The sequence below is a fragment of the Aethina tumida genome, chromosome 3 (assembly GCF_024364675.1).
Source record: "Aethina tumida isolate Nest 87 chromosome 3, icAetTumi1.1, whole genome shotgun sequence".
NCBI lineage: Eukaryota > Metazoa > Arthropoda > Insecta > Coleoptera > Nitidulidae > Aethina > Aethina tumida.
The window spans coordinates 33,521,973-33,542,912 of NC_065437.1; the positions used below are offsets into that span (position 1 = coordinate 33,521,973).

Here is a 20,940-nt window from a genome sequence, read left to right on the forward strand (position 1 = left end):
CATAAAGAAAAAAAATCTATTCTACTATTTTTAAAGATTAAATTAAACATTATGCAATATAAATATTTACATATTTTTTACAAAATCAAGCATATCTAATCCGTAGTTAGACATTGAATATTCTAATTTGTTACGCCGGTTTTAAAATAAGTTCAGATCCCTTTCGCATAATGTAATGCGAATTTGAATGTTATTTTGTGGTTATCTTAATTGAATCCTGACAGCAATTAAATTATTTTAAATGTTCGTGTCCCATCTGATAAGTGGTGTTACAAATAAAATGTCATCAGTTAATAAAGAGACAAAAGAAGTTTAGGAAATTACTTTTATCTACCACTTTTTTTCAACCCCGTAGTAAAATGAATGGGCGTTCCAAAAATAAACTTCCGTGTCGCTTTAAAATAATCCCGACGTTCAAGCATTTAATGAAAACACGGTCACACATTCGAATTCCTGTTGTATAATGCAATACAAAATATTAAATTACGTGAAATTTTTTCCAATATTGCGGTTTAAGAAACACATGTTGTCGATAACAATTTCAATTTTCATGTTACATCCGCCAGAACATGTGTTTCCCTCAGTCCGAGGGGGTGGAGGTACATATAAATTTAAATTGTGTGTATGATATTTTACACACAAACCCTAAGCCCTATATATCTTCACATTTAATATTGCGCCGCCTGAAATGTCAACCGACTATAGCAAATAAATGCATTGCAAAATGTCGCCGAGCTTATTAAAACCAGAATTGACACTTCACTCATCTCTTGGTAGTGTCGAATTGAGTCGTAGAGTACAAAAAAATGTTCAATGAAGATTGGCGCATTAAGTGAAAGCGACGAAAATTACATACGAAGGCGATCAAAGTTAACTGGCGTAAAAACATGAACATCGATAGACAAACATAAAGGGTGGAAATGGCTTTTCATAACACTTACGTTTCGGTTGAAATTAGTGAGTACGAAGCTGAAAGCCAAAAACGAGAAGCGCTCCGTCCAATAATTTATGTGTTGAATGCGGGAGCTTAATAAACGCGACATGGCGGCTTTTCCATACAAACGGGTTAATATACTGGTGGTTGACGTAAAACAATATCCATTGTGTGTTGCAGCAGGTACCGAACTGACCGGATCTAATACGTCATATTGAGAACACTGAGTGAGGTTTAAGCCTTGTAGAACACCGACCTATTATTTTATTCCACCTCGTAAAACATTATGGCTTAATATTTTTACTTTTGCTGACTGCTCTGTGTTAATCCAGAGTCCACATGACAAATGTTTTAAGCAACTGTTCTGAATTGCCATTTTCCAATTTCCATTTTAAATTCCATTTCATGTACGGTTGCTGCGTTATTTAATTACACTTTGATGGCAGATATTTGTTTTATGGAACCACGGCAAATATAAAATGCGAAGTTTCTTATTTTAAAACAGAATTCTCTCTTTATATACATTTCAAACTGATTAATGAAAAAATGTTTTAAGGAATTACTCAGAGGAATACTTTTTACGTAATATAATATTGATATGAATACTACAATATTACTTTGAAACGACGCATGATAAAGCTCTTTCAGTTAACATGGATGAAATGGTATAAAATTTATTAATAACTTAATTTTTTGTATAGTGATAAATAAATTATAAACACAAAATTCAATTTGTACTAATTTTAATGTGAACAGGCAAAAATATTAAATTTTAGAAAATAATTTTTTTGAACATACATATGAAAATTAGTGTCAAATAAAAATTAAACAGCTGGGAAGCAGCAGCTTTTTAATTACTAAACACTAAAAATTAATAAAATCACATATAACATAAAAAAAATAATTGTTTTATTTGAATTTTATAAAAGTATATTAATATGGAAAACGGAATGGATATTTGGATATTTGGATATTTGGATATTTGGATATTTGGATATTTGGATATTTGGATATTTGGATATTTGAATATTTGGATATTTGGATATTTGGATATTTGGATATTTGGATATTTGGATATTTGGATATTTGGATATTTGGATATTTGGATATTTGGATATTTGGATATTTGGATATTTGGATATTTGGATATTTGGATATTTGGATATTTGGATATTTGGATATTTGGATATTTGGATATTTGGATATTTGGATATTTGGATATTTGGATATTTGGGTATTTGGATATTTGGATATTTGGATAATTAGATATTTGGATATTAATTTTCCTATTCCAAAGTTTAGTTGTTAGTCCCTCTAAAAATGTTATTAATAATTAAATTAAAATTAAAATGAAAATAAAAAATACTTTTTGTATATAAAGAATTTATAAATATAGTTATAGAAAGAGAAATTGTTAATTCAATTATTATTTAATTAGATAATTATCTATTCATAAAATCCATTAGTTCAATATAATTGAATATTTTTAAATTAAAATAATTTATAAATGTGAATATAAAATAATTTTAATACTCTGTAGCTGGGAAAGCTTTAGGCAATTTTCAGCACCTTTAAATACACATAATCTCTTGAATGCCGTGGGATTCCAAACGTAAATATTATTTGTGTCCCTCGCGATATCTTAACTACAATTGCCACTTATCAACACATCGAATAATATTCGTTTAATCTAAACCCTCGACTTTTTGTTCCAGGTTGCTTGGCTACGGGTGGATACGCAAACAATCCTAACAATACACAATCATGTTATCACAAAAAATCATCGAATCGGGGTAACTCACAGCGAACAAAAAACATGGTATTTACATATAAGGGAAGTCAGAGAAAGTGACAAGGGTTGGTATATGTGTCAAATAAATACTGATCCTATGAAGAGTCAAGTGGGATATCTAAATGTCGTAGGTAAGTTGGTGTGTTTACAACTTGTTTTCGACGTATTATGTTATATTGAATTTCTGTTTGTTTACGTAAACTGTGAATAATATAACAATTTTGTAACATGGATTTATATTCTGGTTTAGATTGGATATTGTGAATCTGGTTTAAATATATCGATTCCATTTTAAAATTATGATATCACTAATAAAAACATGTATTGGTTGAAATGTAAATTCCATTCAGATTAAAAATGGGGTATCAAATTTTTGATAACAGTTGATTCGAAGTTAAGGGGACATAAAATTTAATATTCCCCTTTTAGAAATAACGAAACATTTTTCAAGCTAAAAAATATTTATTTTTTTTATCCCTAAAGTCCAAAGGACCAATAAATTAAATTGTTTATTCTAGAAAAGAATATTCACAATTTATGGCAATTATAAATAAACCGCTAACAAAAATAAGTATATTTAGGGCAATTACTGCGGATATATTCAACCGTTTTTAATAACACCCCGACACACATATAGACATTATCCTACAGCGGTCTTAAACAATAAATACACGCAAAGACTGCATGCAGTTTATTTATATAATGTTTACACTCACACAATTCTGTTATAATAAAATGGAGATTTTAACTTTATTCATAAAGGCAAATCGCAGGTTACGATCTATGTTATTTTTTATTACGTCCTGATTAGATCTGTAAAATTTATGCACATTTCACAAATCGTAAAGGTATTTTTACAGTTATGGTCGTAAATTAATTTGATGTGAAATATTGCGACGACTCCACCGAATCATTACTTTTATTTTTATTAATGTAGTTGTTTATAATTGCGTTGTCTTAATTTAGTCGACGTCCAATTTAATAGTACAAAAAAAAAAATTATAGAAATCGTAAAGAAATTAATATTACATTGAAATATTCAAATAAAATATTTCTGTAAACACACGTGTACTTTTTATATGAATGAAGTATATGGAGACACAAAGTGAATAAGTGGATCATTCAAATTGGTTCAATATTTTGTATGTGAAATAAAAAAAAATTAAAGCAATGATTTGGGTCAGAATCAGATTAAAGATGTTTCTTGATTTATTTTGTTAATAATTGTTTGCATAAACCATTAATATAACGTATAATGTATACAAATTTAGTCAAAATTTGTATTTTGTCTTTAACTTTAACAAATTACACGTAACACGCATCTTTAAAACATGGAGTTTAATCTAACATTATTTATTAATTACTTAATTACTAAACGTACTAAATAAATATTTTAAAAAATATGATTTTAATTTTAATTGTAATAGCAGCAATTTTACAAGAATGTATTTATATAAATATATTTAGGGTACTAAACCAGTGGTACTTTCAAAATATTTTCTATTAACAAGAAGCAATGGCGATTGTTAATAGATTGTGTGGTGCACTAAAAAATAATTTTAAATTTTACTGCATTATCAGTAATTTAATAATATTCAAAAATATATTTAATAATATTCAAAATTACATCTTGAACATTTTTATAAAATTAGAAATATATATGAGATTGTAAAGATTGCAATTCGTTTTGCATCAAATCATTTGAAAACTCCATAATATTATTTCCGAAAAATAAATATAATAACGTAAGATAAAAGACAAAATATTCAAAAAGTCCTAGGGAAAACGTCGACGATGGACAAAGACCCTTTCGTCGGCCTAAGTGATAAACACAAGCTTGAGAAAAAAACGAAATGCGAAGAGTGAAATTGAACCATATCAATATTTAAGCGCGTTTATTCTGTTCCAGTCCCGCCTGACATCCTCGACTATCCAACAAGTGCCGATATGGTGGTGGATGAAGGTTCGGATGTCAGTTTACGGTGTGTGGCGAAGGGATCCCCCGAACCCCTAATCACATGGAAACGAGAGGATGGACATCAAATACATTTACAGACGGGCTTAGATGGTAGGTGTATAATTTGAAAACAGTGGCGTTACCGGTTGTCCGATCTTTGGGACCACCCGTTCATGATCTATTCGTAATGGTGTTATTGATTCGACGGTCTAGACTCTAGACGGTAACTGCTTGATGTTTATCGCTGGATGTACACATAAGTTAAATTACTATATTCCTTCCATCCAAGATCTTTCATAAAAGTTCAATTTAGATTTTTATTATCAGCGGTTATTACGCCTGTATCATACACGTTCTCCAACATATTTACTTAATACAACCCATTTTATCCGGCTCCAACAGATTAATTTACGATTTTCCAGTTTGTGAAAACGGATAAAATATTTTTTTGTTTTTGTTGCAGCCGTCTCTGTAAGTGGTCCCATATTAAATTTGACGAAAGTCAAAAGGGATCATATGGGTCCATATTTGTGCATCGCATCCAATGGAATTCCGCCTTCCGTTAGCAAACGTATTATGTTAATTGTACAGTGTAAGTATGAAAAATTCAATATTTGAAATATAAGTTTTTTCGTACCACTAATGTGTGTGCTGAAGTCAAGATTTTATTGAACTACAAAAAATGTACATGTTCGTGTAAGTTCCATTTCAAACGGTATGACAAAGCAGTATTTTCGTTTACCTCCCGTTGGAAAATATTTGTTTGGGGATATACGTGATATATTCCAGTGAAATTTAAGCTCCGAAATGCAGATGACAATATGCATAGCTGCGTATATGGAAATTTGAAATTTAAAAAATTTAAAATTCACAATATGAATATTTAATATCTCGGGAATGCTTATTAAAGTACAGTTATATTGGTTCAATAACTTTTATACCTCTGTAAACGGTGCTATAAGAATTTTCAGTAATTATATTTTTTATTAATAAAATATTTTTAGTTATAACATGATGATTAATTTTAATCATGAACAATCTGATTTTGGTAACTTAATTTTCATTTTTCGACCACATTAACCAGAATTTATATTTTGATAAAAAGTTTATCAAAAAACATTGTTAATGGTTAGTTCTCCAAAATGACTAATCTAATAATAAGCACATGGAACCGTACATTTTTGGTTGGGCCCCCGGTAAAAATACTTTTTTATTATTAATATTAAAATAACACAGAGGATTTTGTTGTATAAAAATATCTGCTATAATGAATATCTCATATTTGAAATAATAGAAACGTGTGTATAATAAATTTCTTGAAATTAGTAGCCATTATATTTGATTTCGTCTAATTTATGCTATTTTAATTTAAAAATAAACCTAGATAATTTTGTAATTATTTATTATTTTCACCCATAAAAGTATATAACGATAATATAATATATAATATGCGGACACTTAAAAGTACATAATACAACACTGATAATGATCTAATGTTATTTGGACATTTTCCATTGAACACTATTTCAGTAATTATATATAATAGTATCATTAGTCGATTAAAAATAGTACTAAACTAATAAACAAACATCAATTACCATTAAAGTTAGTGATATACACAATAATAAATACAAATATAAACTAAATCTTTTTTTATTTTCAGTTCCTCCATCGGTTTGGATCCAGTATCAGTTGATTGGGGCATACGACGCTCAACAAATCACTCTGGAATGTCACTCCGAAGCATTTCCCAAATCTATCAACTACTGGACCAGAGACAAAGGAGAGATAATCCCACACAGTAAGCACTTTATTTTAAATTTATTATTTACCATTGTATAATTTACTAAGAAACGCACTATTTTATACCTACCTATATTTTATTCGAGTGTTTTCAACAAATTAAATTATGCATTTAGTCTTCTGATAATATTTATTAACCTTCGCTTTGATTTATTTTCTAATAATTCTTTGTCAATTAATCTTTTACTTATAATGTATCTAGCACCCTAGTGTCAATTTAATTATATTCTAGATTGCACATAATATTTAGATTTTATCAATTTTTAATTTTTCAATGCATGCGATATTGTCATTAACGATCAATTTTGTTTAACATATTTCATTCTGTTTTATCCATAACTAATATTAAAGAAGGATCACCCCGGTTTTATTAAAACACGGGAAATGAAATGCTTAATTAAATTCGTGTTCCATTACAGATTATAAATACGTACCTGAAATCATAGAAGAAGGATACAAAGTTCACATGAAGCTTACAATTAATCTACTGGGACCACAAGACTACGGCATTTACAGATGTATATCAAAAAATTCGTTAGGAGATATGGAAGGAACAATAAATGTCTATCGTAAGTATTGCTTACTATTTAATTTTCTCCATAATTACACGTCAAGAATAGCGGTTCTTGATATTTTCAAAAGAGGCAAAGAACATAATTGTTTACAATGTTGTTGACTACCCCCTGCTGAAAGTCACCCCACATAATCACGTCGAGTATTAAACCGAGTTTGGGGTGCGTTAATTGGTCTAACGTATAAAAATTACATTTCCCCGTGTATCCCCCGGTATAAGAGCTCCGACGTTTTAAAGGAAAATGTGGCTAAATGCATTGAGGCCACACAATATTAATCTTACCTCTTTCTGAATGGACGTCAGTAATGACTTGCACGGTTTAAGTGTTGCTGGCTAATGATTAATTGTTGTTGCAGGAATACCCAATCCCAACAAAATACCAGCCCGAGAAAAAAGTAAGTACAAGTATATAAATTTGATAGAATTTTAACTCCCTAGTTACTACAATATGTCGGTGGAGTTTTTAAACTCGAGTAACGGTCGACATGTTATAGTTAATTTTAAAACGTCACACATTGATCATTTTAACCAATAAACTTTATTGCATGCTTCTTAATTGGAATTGCCTTTCATTATTGACCATACAGTTCAATTCGGTTAATAAAAACGTATATGTTATACACACGTCACTATCATAAAAAAGTGAAGTTGTAATTTGGGCGACATAATAGCTGTTTCAAAGATGATGTTATGGCTATTTATTATAATTTAGATACTTTTCTTGTCAATAACAATATCAAATCATTAATTACCATCCCAAATATAAACACATGAAGTTAAATGGTGAATTGTTTCGTAAACTTGGCTTTTCACGCGATGCGATGACAACAAAATAGCTTACAATAAATCAGGAGGTTTCCGGTTGTCCATACATTAATCCTGTTTAACATCTAATGATTCGATTTCAAAAAAAATATTGATTTACCTCATAGGTGAGGTATTTTCGGATAATATTGGAAAGAGGTAATTGATTACAATGCAGGCATATAAAAATATCCAATTTGGACTTGCATGCAACAAAATTAGATTTGCCGTGAGTATTAATATCAGTTTATTAATATTTTTCCCCCGTATCGTATAGTTCTTGAAATCACGAACGCGATAGTAACAGAAATTATTACTCACGATAAACAAATAAATGTTACAAAAATAATAGGAAAATATTAAAACAAAGTCAAACAAAGTTTAATACTTCTGAATTGTGTTTCGAATGTGTAACGGGACTTATAAATATACATGCCAAATTTTATTTACATATCAAGATAAACAAGCACTTTCGACGTAAGGTTCTCGACGGTAATTTTTTGATTTATCAACTACGGAACTAATATTTTTCTCACAAGTTGTGATGTTGAACGGAATGATTGAAACAACGGTTTTATGCATTTACTTTGTTTTTCGCGATGATGTAGTGAATGCATTTCAAACAATTGTTCGTGTATACATAATTCCAACACATATTGTGTGTTCACAATTAAATGACAACTTTATCATATTGCTTGCTGCATCGCATCGGCACAGACATTGTCGTAATGTTAATGAAGTAGAAAAACAACTGGCGTAGAACGCAATTCGATAAATTTACAACAAGCAAATGATTGAAATGCTACGGTTAATTTAGGTTTACCTTTGTACGTCGTGACAATGTGCATTATTGTATGTCATGTTTATCGATTTCAGCTGCTCGATGATCAAATGAATAATTTTCAGCTCCTAATGTTGGATTATTCGAATGGTTGCAACCGGAATTCTCTAGAAACTAGCAGAAGTTCATGCGTGTCAGTTAATAACTTGTTATTCCGTTTGCATAACAATAAATAGCAATAGTAATTTGATTGATTAGCCCTAGTAGAAATGATTAATTATAATAAAAAAAAATAACATTTCCTAGATTAATTAAAACATACTATGGTAGTTCATTTCAACTATATTTTCAAAATTGAATCTGACGGGGGATATTTCAGAACTTTTAACATCTTAGTGATAGTCAATTATTATTTTTTTACATAATGGTAAATAGCCATAGTAATTCGACTGATTAGAGAATTATTAATTATTATAAAAAAAAAAAACATTCCCTAAACTAATTAAAATAAGTTGTGTTAGTTTATTTCAGCTGCATTTCCATATCTGACATTCTATATTTAAAAACCTTTTACATTTTAGTGTTAATAATGTGTTATTCCTTTTTACGCAACAGTAAATAACAATAGAAATTTGACTGATTAGATCTATCACAAATAACTAATTTTTATAAAAAGCATTTCGCCAAACTAATTAAAGCAGGCTATGGTATTGCATTCCAATTGCATTTTCATAATTGAATCTAAGGGTGGACATTTTATAGCTTTAACATTTCAGTGTTAATTTTTTACACAACGTTAAATAACTATTTTTTAAATTAATTAAAGCAAATCATGGTAGTCCGCTTTAACTACATTTCCATAACTGAATCTGACGGTGGATATTTCAGAGGTTTTAACATTTTAGTCTGGCATAACAAATTAAGCAAAATGTTTTGCGAACACTTAAGACACAAAAAAATAAACTGTCTAAACTTAATTAAAACTCGATTGCTTTATAATATTTTCAGCTGTGATGGTATAAGATTGAAATTGGGGAATAAGAAAAGGGTCATTATGAGTTTATTACCAGGTAGCACGAATAAGATATGAAGAAGTGTATTAGGTACAGTTCGATAGACGATTCACAATTTAGTACAACTCAGAAAATACTGTCGGTGGGTTATATTTAGAAAGAAAATCTTGTACGAATCTACGTTTTGCCAAAACATTTAAAGGTTTATTGGTTAAAATGTGTACTGAATTAATTAATTATTCTAACGTTAGCTGATCTGACTAAATTCCATTGGAAATTTCAGGTACAGCAAAAATGAACGACGTAACATATCGAACTCAAGGCAGAGAGAAAGGTAAGATATAATAAATATTTCATCTGTCATTAAAAGTTTATGTCATTTTATTATTATAGACCGCGCTGACTTGCTGTTCCTCGAGAATGAATATTACAGTTCTGCTCATCGTGTCTCCGTATCAAGACTGCTTATAGTGCTATGGTTATGTGTGCTTTCAAACTGCATATTCGTTTAATAATGTGCATACCCACAACAAACTTTTAGACCACCCATTCTAAAAGTCATCGTTAGAGCGTAAGGTGTAATATATAAAACATTTCCGACAGTACATTCCTCTAACTTTAATATGTCATAAACTAGTTCTAGGGCTATTTTTATACGCTTACTATAGTGGATACTTAAGTTGTGGTAATAAATATGTATAAAAAATTACTCAGCGTTTTATTTCACCCATATTTATAAAAATAGTTTTTCCCTGTACTTAAAAAATGATTTATACACTCCTAATAAGGTGTAACATATTTTTATGATATATATATTTTATTTATCACTTTTATTATTATTTTGTTGATTATTGTTTAGAAATAATAAAAATTACAATAATCTAATTTTATAACTGTTTATTCGATTTTTATTTTTTTATTTTAAATTAAAATTTTAACTGTCTGTTTAAAATAATTCTGTTATGAATTTATTTTATTATAAAAATCATAAATTTTGAATGAAATATATAATAATAATAATATATTTGAAAATTTCAATATTATGGTCACACAAAATGATTTATATATTTGGCCACTTATTACTATATAGTAGGAAATGCGTTTGACCCGTCTGAATTTAGAGAGAGACATCATGCATGACAGAGACAGTAGAAGTCTGTCCCAAAGTGGGAGACTTCCAGTTTTATAAAAATGTCTTTCATAAAACATTCTTCTATATCTTGGCAAACTATTTCTTTTTTATTGAGTAATAATTATGTAACTGCAACAAAAATATAACGAGAGATCGTATTGATCTTACAAAAGTGACATTTGGAACAGCCGTTTCCAGGTGTGCAACACTTTTTTAAAGAAAGTTCTTATAAAAAAGGTAAGTTTTAACTAATGATAGTAATACTAAAAAAATCGAAATATTTAAAATTGTCTAATTTCGAGGCATGAGATAAATTCTAATCGTATCAGAATAATTCAAGACTCAACATAATGGCTCCAAAATGAAAATTAAATAGTTTTCTTAAAACTAAAAGAAAAAACATTGCTAAAATGTAGTTCTCTCAGTTTGTTGCACTTATTTGCATTATATATTGTATTTTAAATTTGAATTTAAATACTTTTGATGGTTACGTATTTTATTATTATTTGCAAAAGCAACACTCAATTTTAATGGAATGGAGTTAGTAAAATAGGAATTACCATCGCACTTGTACAGAACCGTCGGTAATAGTTGGTTGTAACTGCTGTTGGAACAAATCTACTTATACAAGTTTCTAATGCTGGAAGCGAGTTCTGACATCCTTCTACAGTCTGTAATACTGCATAAAACATCGACACAAACATGTTACTTAATACAACTAAATCCCCACGATAGATACTTGCATGAAATTCAGATTCGAATGATGCATAAGTAATTTAATCTTTGTTTAGTTAATGTGTTTGCTATTAGAAAACTTTTTGTGTGTAGCTTAATTAAATTTATGGATGCCTTTGTATATTGTTTGATTTTGGGGTTGACATCAAAATATGTAACCAAATCCATTTTACGCCATCATAAAAATCAATAAGCGTACTTTAACGGTAAAAACTCCTTTGTGAATAATACACATTTAAGTAAGAAAGTTTCTTGAGCTTTTTATTAAAACATTCGGAGCAACTTTTTCGAGTGACGCATCTACTGTGAACAAACAAACGATATTTGTTGTCGAAATAAAACTACATATAAACGAAAATCGATATTATGTAAAAGATGGTCTGAAGAACAAAGAAGTGAGCTCTTAAACTCGCATTACTTTTAATTGAATAAGTTTTCATGTGCGGCCAGAAAACTATTTCTTTTATGTGCGAACTTTTATGTTATATAACAAAAAAATATTACAATATATGGTTATTGGGTATTTTGATGTATTCGTCGTTCACATTTTTAAAATGTATTCACCGTGCACGAATTTAATAATAAACTTTTGAAGCAATTACTTTGCTTTGTTGTGGTTTAAGTAATATGACAACATCAGTCGAGAGTTTAAATGCTTCAAATGTATTCGCAACGTTGAGTATAGAGCAGTGAAAACAAACAATTCGCAACCTGCACTAAATTGTACAAGTAACATATTTACATGTTTAATTAACTGAATTTGTTGATTAAATACGTCAAGAGAGACACCGTTAAAATTTTATTTGTACTTTATCGAAAACAATAATTATAATGCATCCAATTACAATTTTACAAAAACAGTTAATTAAAGTCCGTATGAATGGAAGAGTAGTTTTGTCCTTCCGTGTTTAGGCTCACTTTAAAAATCCCACGTAGTAATGAAAATGCGAGGAATTAATGTAGAGCAGAAGGTATTACCATGAAAGTTATAATTAGAAAGGAAGCTATCCTCAAACATTCTTGTCAGCAACCACGAGCAATGCAACGATGGTTTCCAACATAACAACGTAAAAGTTTTCCGATCCATAAAACACTAAACTTCGAATTGAAGCCAGCTGCAAATAGTCTACTTCGCGCCAACCCCTGCATACAAATTACATCTAATCAAACCGACGACATTTTTAATGACTTCTACAAGGTATTAGCTAAAAAGTTTGGCATTAGTCCTTGTATGAGAGCATGCATTTTTATTGTAAATTACCTAAATGGACTGGTTTAATTATAATGGAAATTACGGGTCGAACTAGACTGCCAGTTTGACCCGGCTTTATCAGTCTCGACGTTGACCCAATAAGAAGATTTTTAGTTTCAAGATTCTTTTACCCATTATTTACTTCAGAATCTTTTTGGTATATATTACCAAATAAAATTTAACACACTTAAATAAAATGTGTATAGGAGTATTTTGAGTCTTTTTGAATAGAAAAATATTGAGTTAAAGCATAAAACAATATTTATAACATTTTAAGAGCTACTAATCGAATAGTATAGAAAAAATATATTATCAATAGAATAGACACACAAGAAAAGATTATTAATAAATTTATAAAGGCCTAACACCGACTTACTAGAAAAATCAATGTTTTTTTTCTAATTTACCAATTAAAAGACAACTGACAGTTTAACTGGAGAACATTTGCCATATTTTTTATTATAATCTTTACTGTATCTATTCAAATAATGTTGTAGAAACGCGTTGAACATTGAGAAAATCTTGATATCTTAAATTTTGTTAAGGCCAAAACTTAAGAACTCATTTTAGACATTATTCCAAAGCTGCAGTAGAAAGAGGCACAAACTGGTTATTTTTTTTTCCTCAGTTATTGAAGAGATGTTCAATGTAGAAACTTCTCCAACAAGATGATACTCCTTCTTAGAGCTAACATAACAAAATATGAATTAAAACTCATCGATAACACATAACGTCATATGAATTACACCTCATGGAAAGTTTATAGAGATGATGGAAAAGAAGGTACGAAATTTTAAAAATCATGATGATCCTCCTCAAGAGATTTACTGCCCGACTGTCTGGGAAAATATCAATGGGATACATAAACTGATGGAATCAATGTTCAAAATTCTACAGTGATGAAAAATTAAATTTGTCGTTTCATTTAGGTTAATATGAAAATCAAAATTTTAAATAGTAAATTATATTCAAGGTAAATAAATCCAGATGTAAACTCTAAGTAATCAAAATATTTCTACTCAGGAGCGAGTGAGTGATTTTTGAATTTAGAGAAATGTATGGGAATTAAATTATGCATATAAATTTTACTTTTGTAATATTTGAAAACCATTTAAACGGTTTAAACAATTTGTATGTAACTGAAAGAAAATAAATTGAATTAAAAAAAATATATAATTACTGTATATGCAAAAGTAAATATTATAAACTCTACATTTGCATTCTAAAGAATCAGTTTAAAATATAATTATCAAACATGCATATTTGCAAGCTTCTGTAAAACCAAATGAGTAGTATGCCAGTAGATACATCTGGAATGAATATTTCCCTATTGACGTTATAGAAATAACCGATAAACAGGGAACCAGAAAAAGTGCATTTCAAATTAATATTTCGAAAACATAAAAGGGAACGAGCCCGGGAACATTTTCAAAGGGTAGAAAATAATGAAACTGTAAAATCGAAAACGTCAAATGAATTAATATCGCAAAACCGACGTTTAGACAGTCAGAAATCGCTACAGTATTTAAACCTGGCACATATGTTCCCATATATCACTGATATTGCCACAAGATAATAAGCGAGACTAGTCGATATTCATAAAGTTGATTGAAATTTCCTTTTCTGCAGTTACAATGGGGGAGAATTCCAGATTAAAATCTATTTCAGCGATTTTATTTAAACACCAAGTTCGATGTACATGTACGCATGCCGGAAAATCCTGTTTGGTGATTTACTAGGAACAATTGTTAATTTTTGTATTGTTATTTTTATTACGAAACTTGGCTGTTGATGGTCGAATTAGATGTTAATATTATAGCCATAATATTAAACTGATATTAAACAGCAATTAGAGAGATGTTTGTAATGCATGTTCAGTCGAAATTTATGTTCAACATTTAATTGCTCGTAGGAAGATTCATTAACCTTGTGTGGGTAAAATTCATGTTAGCAATCCGAAGGTACAACCGTAAAGTACGTGTAATCCATCCGTTACCCAGTTTATTATATAGTGCATTGAATAAATCATTCGCTTTGTAACGTCATTCAGTCTATCCAAGAATTAAAATAAGCGGCAGTATGTTTTAGAAAGAAAGAAGTGGAAATGGCTTGCATAGATTTTTGATAGGTCCCGTGGGAGAAGGAAAGATTGCGGGTAAATTGAAATCTCGCACCCACCAAAGAACACGACTGTAAATAGGGACATTCGTCCTCTCCCTCATGCCCTTTCCGACGGTATGTTCGCAATTTGTGTTGTCTTTAAAATAATTCAGCTGGGTTGGATTTACATTGTGCCCTCCGCGTACATCCATGGGAAATTATTTGGCACTGTCAGCCTTACATAATAGGCCACGCGGAAAAGTAAAACAAGAAGTTTTACTACTTCTTACTGAACCCTAGCCAAATCGTTATCTTACCCTGAAAAAGCGTGCCAAGGGTCCTAACGGCAACATTTCAGAAAGTGCTAATGAAATTTATTCTGTGTCTGTTGTCTTTACATATAAATTGGTTTATCGTTGTTCACCCCCATTAAAAAAGTTATCAAAAACGTTGGATGTAAAAATTGTTTCTTTATTACCTCAACCCAACACATAAAATTTTATTGTAAATAAAGCGTCTGCTCGATTAGAATTTAGTTACTACTTTATACGTGGATTTTCTTCCAAGTTTGAATAAATAAGGCAAATTTATTGTTCAATAAACCACTTTTATACAATACGTACATAATTTTTTTAAAATTCATATAAATTTACCCTGTGTCTTTTGAATGGGTCATTAAATTAAAATTTATTTATCTTTTTTAGGGTATTACGCATATCAATCAGTAAAATTGCAAATAATTAGAATTTGAATTCTGAATAATAATTTCAACAGTTAAAATAAACATGTTTTTTAATTACTATAGAAATAGTCAAATAAATTATTACTAAGTTCAGCAAAAAAGTATTCGTTCATTTCTGAGAAATTAATTAATTTTTAAATGTCACCAACATTAAAAAAATAATTTATTAACAAAAATAAATTTTTTATATTATTAATATAATAATACTAAATATATAACATAAATAATAATTGAGTAAATGCCCACCCTATGTTCTTATTCTTATATATAGAATGCTCCGTTTAAAATCTACACACCAGTATTTTTTATTTATAATTCTAATAAGCATAGTTAACAATAAAACATATATATATTTAAAATTTCATTTTAAATTTTATATAGGGAGGTGACTTTTAAGATGAAGAAACCACAGAAATTTTTGCTTTTATAATTTTCATGAGTAAAAATAAAAATGAAAAAGATTGATCAGGTGATTATTTTCATTATTAATAATAATAATAAACCAACTGAAATAAATATTAATGTTATATTTAAAGAGGAGAAACTACATTATTGCAACTTTGTAAAAAAGTATTGTAAACATTTAAGTATGTATTTGTAAAATTAAATTTTTATTATTATTTAAATATAAATGGAAAATTTCAAATATTTTACAGAACTTAAAATTTCGAATATTATTATGCTACGAACAGTTAAATAATTCCTAAGGAAAATTATTAGAAGAAAAAAAGGCTCGTCAGTTTTATTCTAAGTAAAACTACGTAAATTTTAAACATTTTAAGAAGCCAACATTAAATTGTAATGTAATTTTATTTTATTTATAATTTGATAATAATTAAGTAAATGATTGCCCAACTGTGTACCAAAATTATAATTATGATGTCTTAAACATTATAGGGGAACGTGTTGTATACTATATGTGGGGTAGCTTATTTGCGATACTAATAACACTACCTTAATTGTTTATTTATTACTCAATTTTAATTAAAAAATTATATAGACAAAAGGAGATAAAGATTCATTAGAATTTTTTTTGAATAAATAATAATAATAAATTGACAGAAAATTATATTTTTCTAATGAATTTATCCCTTATATCGGAATTACTGAATTATTAAATAATTTGACAACATAAGTCGCTTATACTTCTCAAAATTAATTAACTTTATACATTTATATTTTAAACAAATTGAAAAGAATCCAACTGAAAAAATCTTAATTATATATTTAAAGACAGAAAACTGCAGTATTACATTAAGTATTGTAAATAATTAAATAAATCTGTATATGTATTTTTATTAAGATATTTTTATTAAGATTAATTAATCTTTATGTAAACAAAAAATTTTACACATAATTCAATTTTTCATTAATTTTTTTAATGATTATGCTATAAACAGTTAAATAATTTCTAAAAAAAAATGATTATTAATTTTAGAAAAAAAAAAAATTCGTTCATTTAAAAACTATATGATTTTTAAAGGCCAAGATTGAAAAAGTAATTTGTAATTAAGCCTTTAAGACTTTCCAACGGTGTAAAAATTGTGATCTAAAGATAAATTTTTTATTGACAGAAACTTATATTTTACTTATACTAATTTAATCGAAATTATAAGAAATATTAAACAAGTTGACAATATAAGTTTATTATATATTTTAATATGATTAAACAATTTCAAGCTTTTATTATTCAAAAAATCTTAAAATAAACCAACGAAAAAATGTTAATTTTATTTTTAAAGGAATAAGTTATTGTAAATTTTTAAACACGTGTATCTATTTTTATTAAAGTTAAATTTTTGTGATTTTTACATTAATTCTTTTTAAACATACTCATATGTGATTTCTTAAACTATATTGCTATATTAATAATTAAAATATTTTGAACTTACCTATTGTTATAATATTTCGACATTTACTCGTTTTTTTCAGTGTGTAAGTTAGCAGTCACATAAAAAATATAAATTAATTGGGAGGTAATAGTGAATAATTTTTAAACAAATATTATGGTGAAACAATTTTAAATAAACAATATGCAATATTCAAATAAAACTGATGCGATCTGTTGTCAAAGCATGAAATAAAACAAATCAATATGTACAAAACTATTATTTATTAGACAGCTTTTCGTAATATAAAATGGAATGTTTACAATATTGTAAATCTATCAACTTAAACTGTATATCCTACTTCAAAGCAATATATAAGGAAGCATCTCTAAACATTATCGATTATATTTACAAAATTTTCACATTATACAAGCACAATTACAGGTTTAACCAAAACATACAATCAATTTCGCCTTCTTTTACGTAAGACCCTGTTCCGGTTATATATAATTTAAATCGAAATTATAATTTCACATCGATATTAAGAAAATGATATGTTGATGAGTCCTTTAAAATTACAATTTTATTTTATTCGTAACAAATGCATAAATTCAGTTAGAAACACACTCTTCTTAGGAAATTTACTGCTTCAATTATTTGCTAGGCTTCGGGTTTGCTATAGGTATCGAGGAACATAAAACCACACAAGAGGAATTGCGTAGTACATTTTATTTGGCATGTTCGTTGAGATATTGATAAAGTCCAGAGCTGTCGTCGCCGCTAATTCAAACGAAATTATTGAAATGTATCGTTCAGCAAAACTGTTATCGTTGTTCACGTTGAATACTGAGCGTGTTAATCGCATACATTTGTGCTTTTAACATTCACCAACTGGGAGTCGATCGGATTCAATCCGCTTTCGAAACATTTTGATTTGGTTCAGAAAATACCGTACAACATAAATTAGTTTTGTTAGCTAATTGCCGTTTGTATTTATTGAATAATTTTTAGGCAAAGTGCCCAACAATTACGTTTACCTCGCGTGATTCGGAACAATGATTTTAATCTTCAACTAAAGAATGTTACGAAATTATATTAATCAGAACAGGGGTTTTTTGGATTTAATTAGATCAAGGAGCAATTTTGAAATCTAATACGATGGCCTAAATACTTTCATCAAAATTTTGTTTCCCCATTTAACCTCAACATTTTTAATGCGTTTATTAAAATCAATACGATATTCACATACGTGTGTATTCAAATTTAATTAAAATTATGTGTTTCATTTATTTGCTTACCGTCACAGTTATAACAAGCGAATGAAATTATTTCAAAAATCAATAATTCAATAAACCTAAATAAACTTTTATTATGTTTTACAATGATACCGGTAATCAATTAACAGAAGTAACGTGCACGTTTTATTTCGTTGTTTCTACTTGTTACTGCGTATAGGAAAGCCATTTTTAATTTAATTAAACTCAAATTATTCCAAACGCCTCCATTTTTATTGGTCTAGACCTCGGGGAAACGGTAGTTTTCGTTGTAACCAAATTAACTTTTCTGCAATTAGCCACCTAAATGCATTTCCTTTGCGGCAGATTAACTAATTTCGTTTAAACACTGTTCTCAATATCAACCGTTGTGTTGCATTACCTGGGATTCTCCCCTTGATAACAGTTTTGCGCAAAGCAATTTACAGTTTTAGTTTATGAAAAAATATAAAAATCGTCATTTACTAAACTCTCGCTAATTTTTATGTACAAAAATTTATAAAGACAGTTGTTACAAGGAGAAAGGCAACAGCAGGAAGAAAAAGGTTAAAACACTTAAATGTGATTTCAGTTGTCTGGCTGAATTTAAAGAATTGTCCTCTTGAAACAAGGAATCCGGTTGATCCTCCAAGTCTGTAACAAATAAGAAGTGTTATTAAAGAGATGCAAAGGCTTTTGACTAAATTAACATCTGGAAGTCCGCGTGTATGGACTACATTTAAATTGAACGTGCTGACATTAAATATTTACAGGATATTTTTATTTTGTGTAGTTTCCGTTGCGATTTGTGCAAATATTAGAGTTATTTTTATTATACATTGAAGATAAATATTAATGCTTTATCATACTAATGCAAATATGTGCAATAATTTAAAATAGCCAGCTTGATGTGATTTTTATGTTATACTACACTAAAAATAAATATTAAACAAAATATATTCAAAACTAATAAAAATTTAAATTTAAAATCATGTACAAATATAGGACGGTAATATTCATCACTATGCGACAAATAAAATAATTTGAAAAGTTTTGTTTCCAAATATTGAATTGATAAAGTATAGAAATAATTTAACAGTAAAATATAAAATATTATAGAAATAGGAATGACTTTAAAATATTTTAATGTATTTTTATAACATAATATAAAATATCATAATCAACATATATATTCGAATTTCAACTTAATTATTAAATATTTTATTAAGTTGTTAACTATATATATTAGATTTTCTTTATACATTATTTTAGTATGAAATACTGAATTACTAGTGAAACATTATGTCCACTTTGCTGTTGTTTGCTAACAACCAACCCAGCCCTAAATAAATAAGGAATACTTGTTTTTATCATTTATATTCACACTTTCTTACAATGCAAATAACCAAAAACTGAAAATGATCACGTAAAACATACAATGCAGTAATTTTATAAATAAATCTTATTATCCTCTGCATGAATTAAAATGAGAAGTGATAAATTCGTAGCCTTATTCAAACACAATGATAATCTGATACAAATTACCACAATTCTTAACTACGCCTCACATTATTTTACAGTCTACAATACAAAAAAATCAATTCAAACTTACTTGTTATCCTTAGAAGTTTGGGTGAATTTAATTAGTTATCATGATCCTAATCCGGGATATAAGATACAGTTTTATATTTGGATGCTGGAAGCATTGAAATTGACTTCCACCCTATTTATTAATTATATCACGTGCAGATCCGATCACTTCTGTAGTTGTAAGAACATTTCCTATCTAAATTAATAAATGTGACTTGACGTGAAAGGTTACGTTTGTAAAAAAGGATCGTTATTGATCTCGGATGAACGATTAAACTTAATTATTTTAATCGCTTAACCGAAAAACAAAATATTATCATAGGGCTCGCTATTAAAAACCTTGTATGACGTTTTTTATTAAACTCTTTTTTTGATAAATATTTGTATATTACTTGCTCTGTGTCGGCACAATCTTAATTTTGTACGGTCCACAGGGATTCTATTGTCAGCATTAAATTTAATTACCGCTAATTCTGTAACAGAGGGAATTAATGAGCAACGTTGTCAGCACGAAATGGTCAAGAGCTCATCTCCGGATGCCTATTTTATTATGTATTCGGGGCCTTATTTTTTGGCAGATGCAATGATATTCACCCTTTATTTGTTTTAATTTTTACGGATACGAAGAGGTCTTTTTAATCCCTTTATT

At 28.4% G+C, this 20,940-nt stretch overlaps 2 protein-coding genes across 2 annotated transcripts in view; one reads left to right on the top strand and one right to left on the bottom strand.

The window, feature by feature from the left end:
• The window catches only part of LOC109596278 (limbic system-associated membrane protein-like), a 29,997-nt gene extending 19,630 nt beyond the window's left edge, over positions 1-10,367 (top strand). Inside the window, exons 3-10 of the mRNA XM_049965785.1 lie at positions 2,650-2,857; positions 4,636-4,794; positions 5,147-5,275; positions 6,347-6,484; positions 6,906-7,055; positions 7,417-7,455; positions 9,942-9,992; positions 10,052-10,367. Of these exons, the coding sequence (XP_049821742.1) occupies positions 2,650-2,857; positions 4,636-4,794; positions 5,147-5,275; positions 6,347-6,484; positions 6,906-7,055; positions 7,417-7,455; positions 9,942-9,992; positions 10,052-10,170 (993 nt within the window). The 3' untranslated portion in view covers positions 10,171-10,367. The remainder of the gene's footprint in view (positions 1-2,649; positions 2,858-4,635; positions 4,795-5,146; positions 5,276-6,346; positions 6,485-6,905; positions 7,056-7,416; positions 7,456-9,941; positions 9,993-10,051) is intronic.
• A 7,346-nt stretch (positions 10,368-17,713) lies between these two features.
• LOC109596286 (neurotrimin-like) overlaps positions 17,714-20,940 on the bottom strand; it is a 65,438-nt gene continuing 62,211 nt past the window's right edge. The window contains exon 9 of the mRNA XM_020011799.2: positions 17,714-19,355. Coding sequence (XP_019867358.1) covers positions 19,234-19,355 — 122 coding nt within the window. The 3' untranslated portion in view covers positions 17,714-19,233. The remainder of the gene's footprint in view (positions 19,356-20,940) is intronic.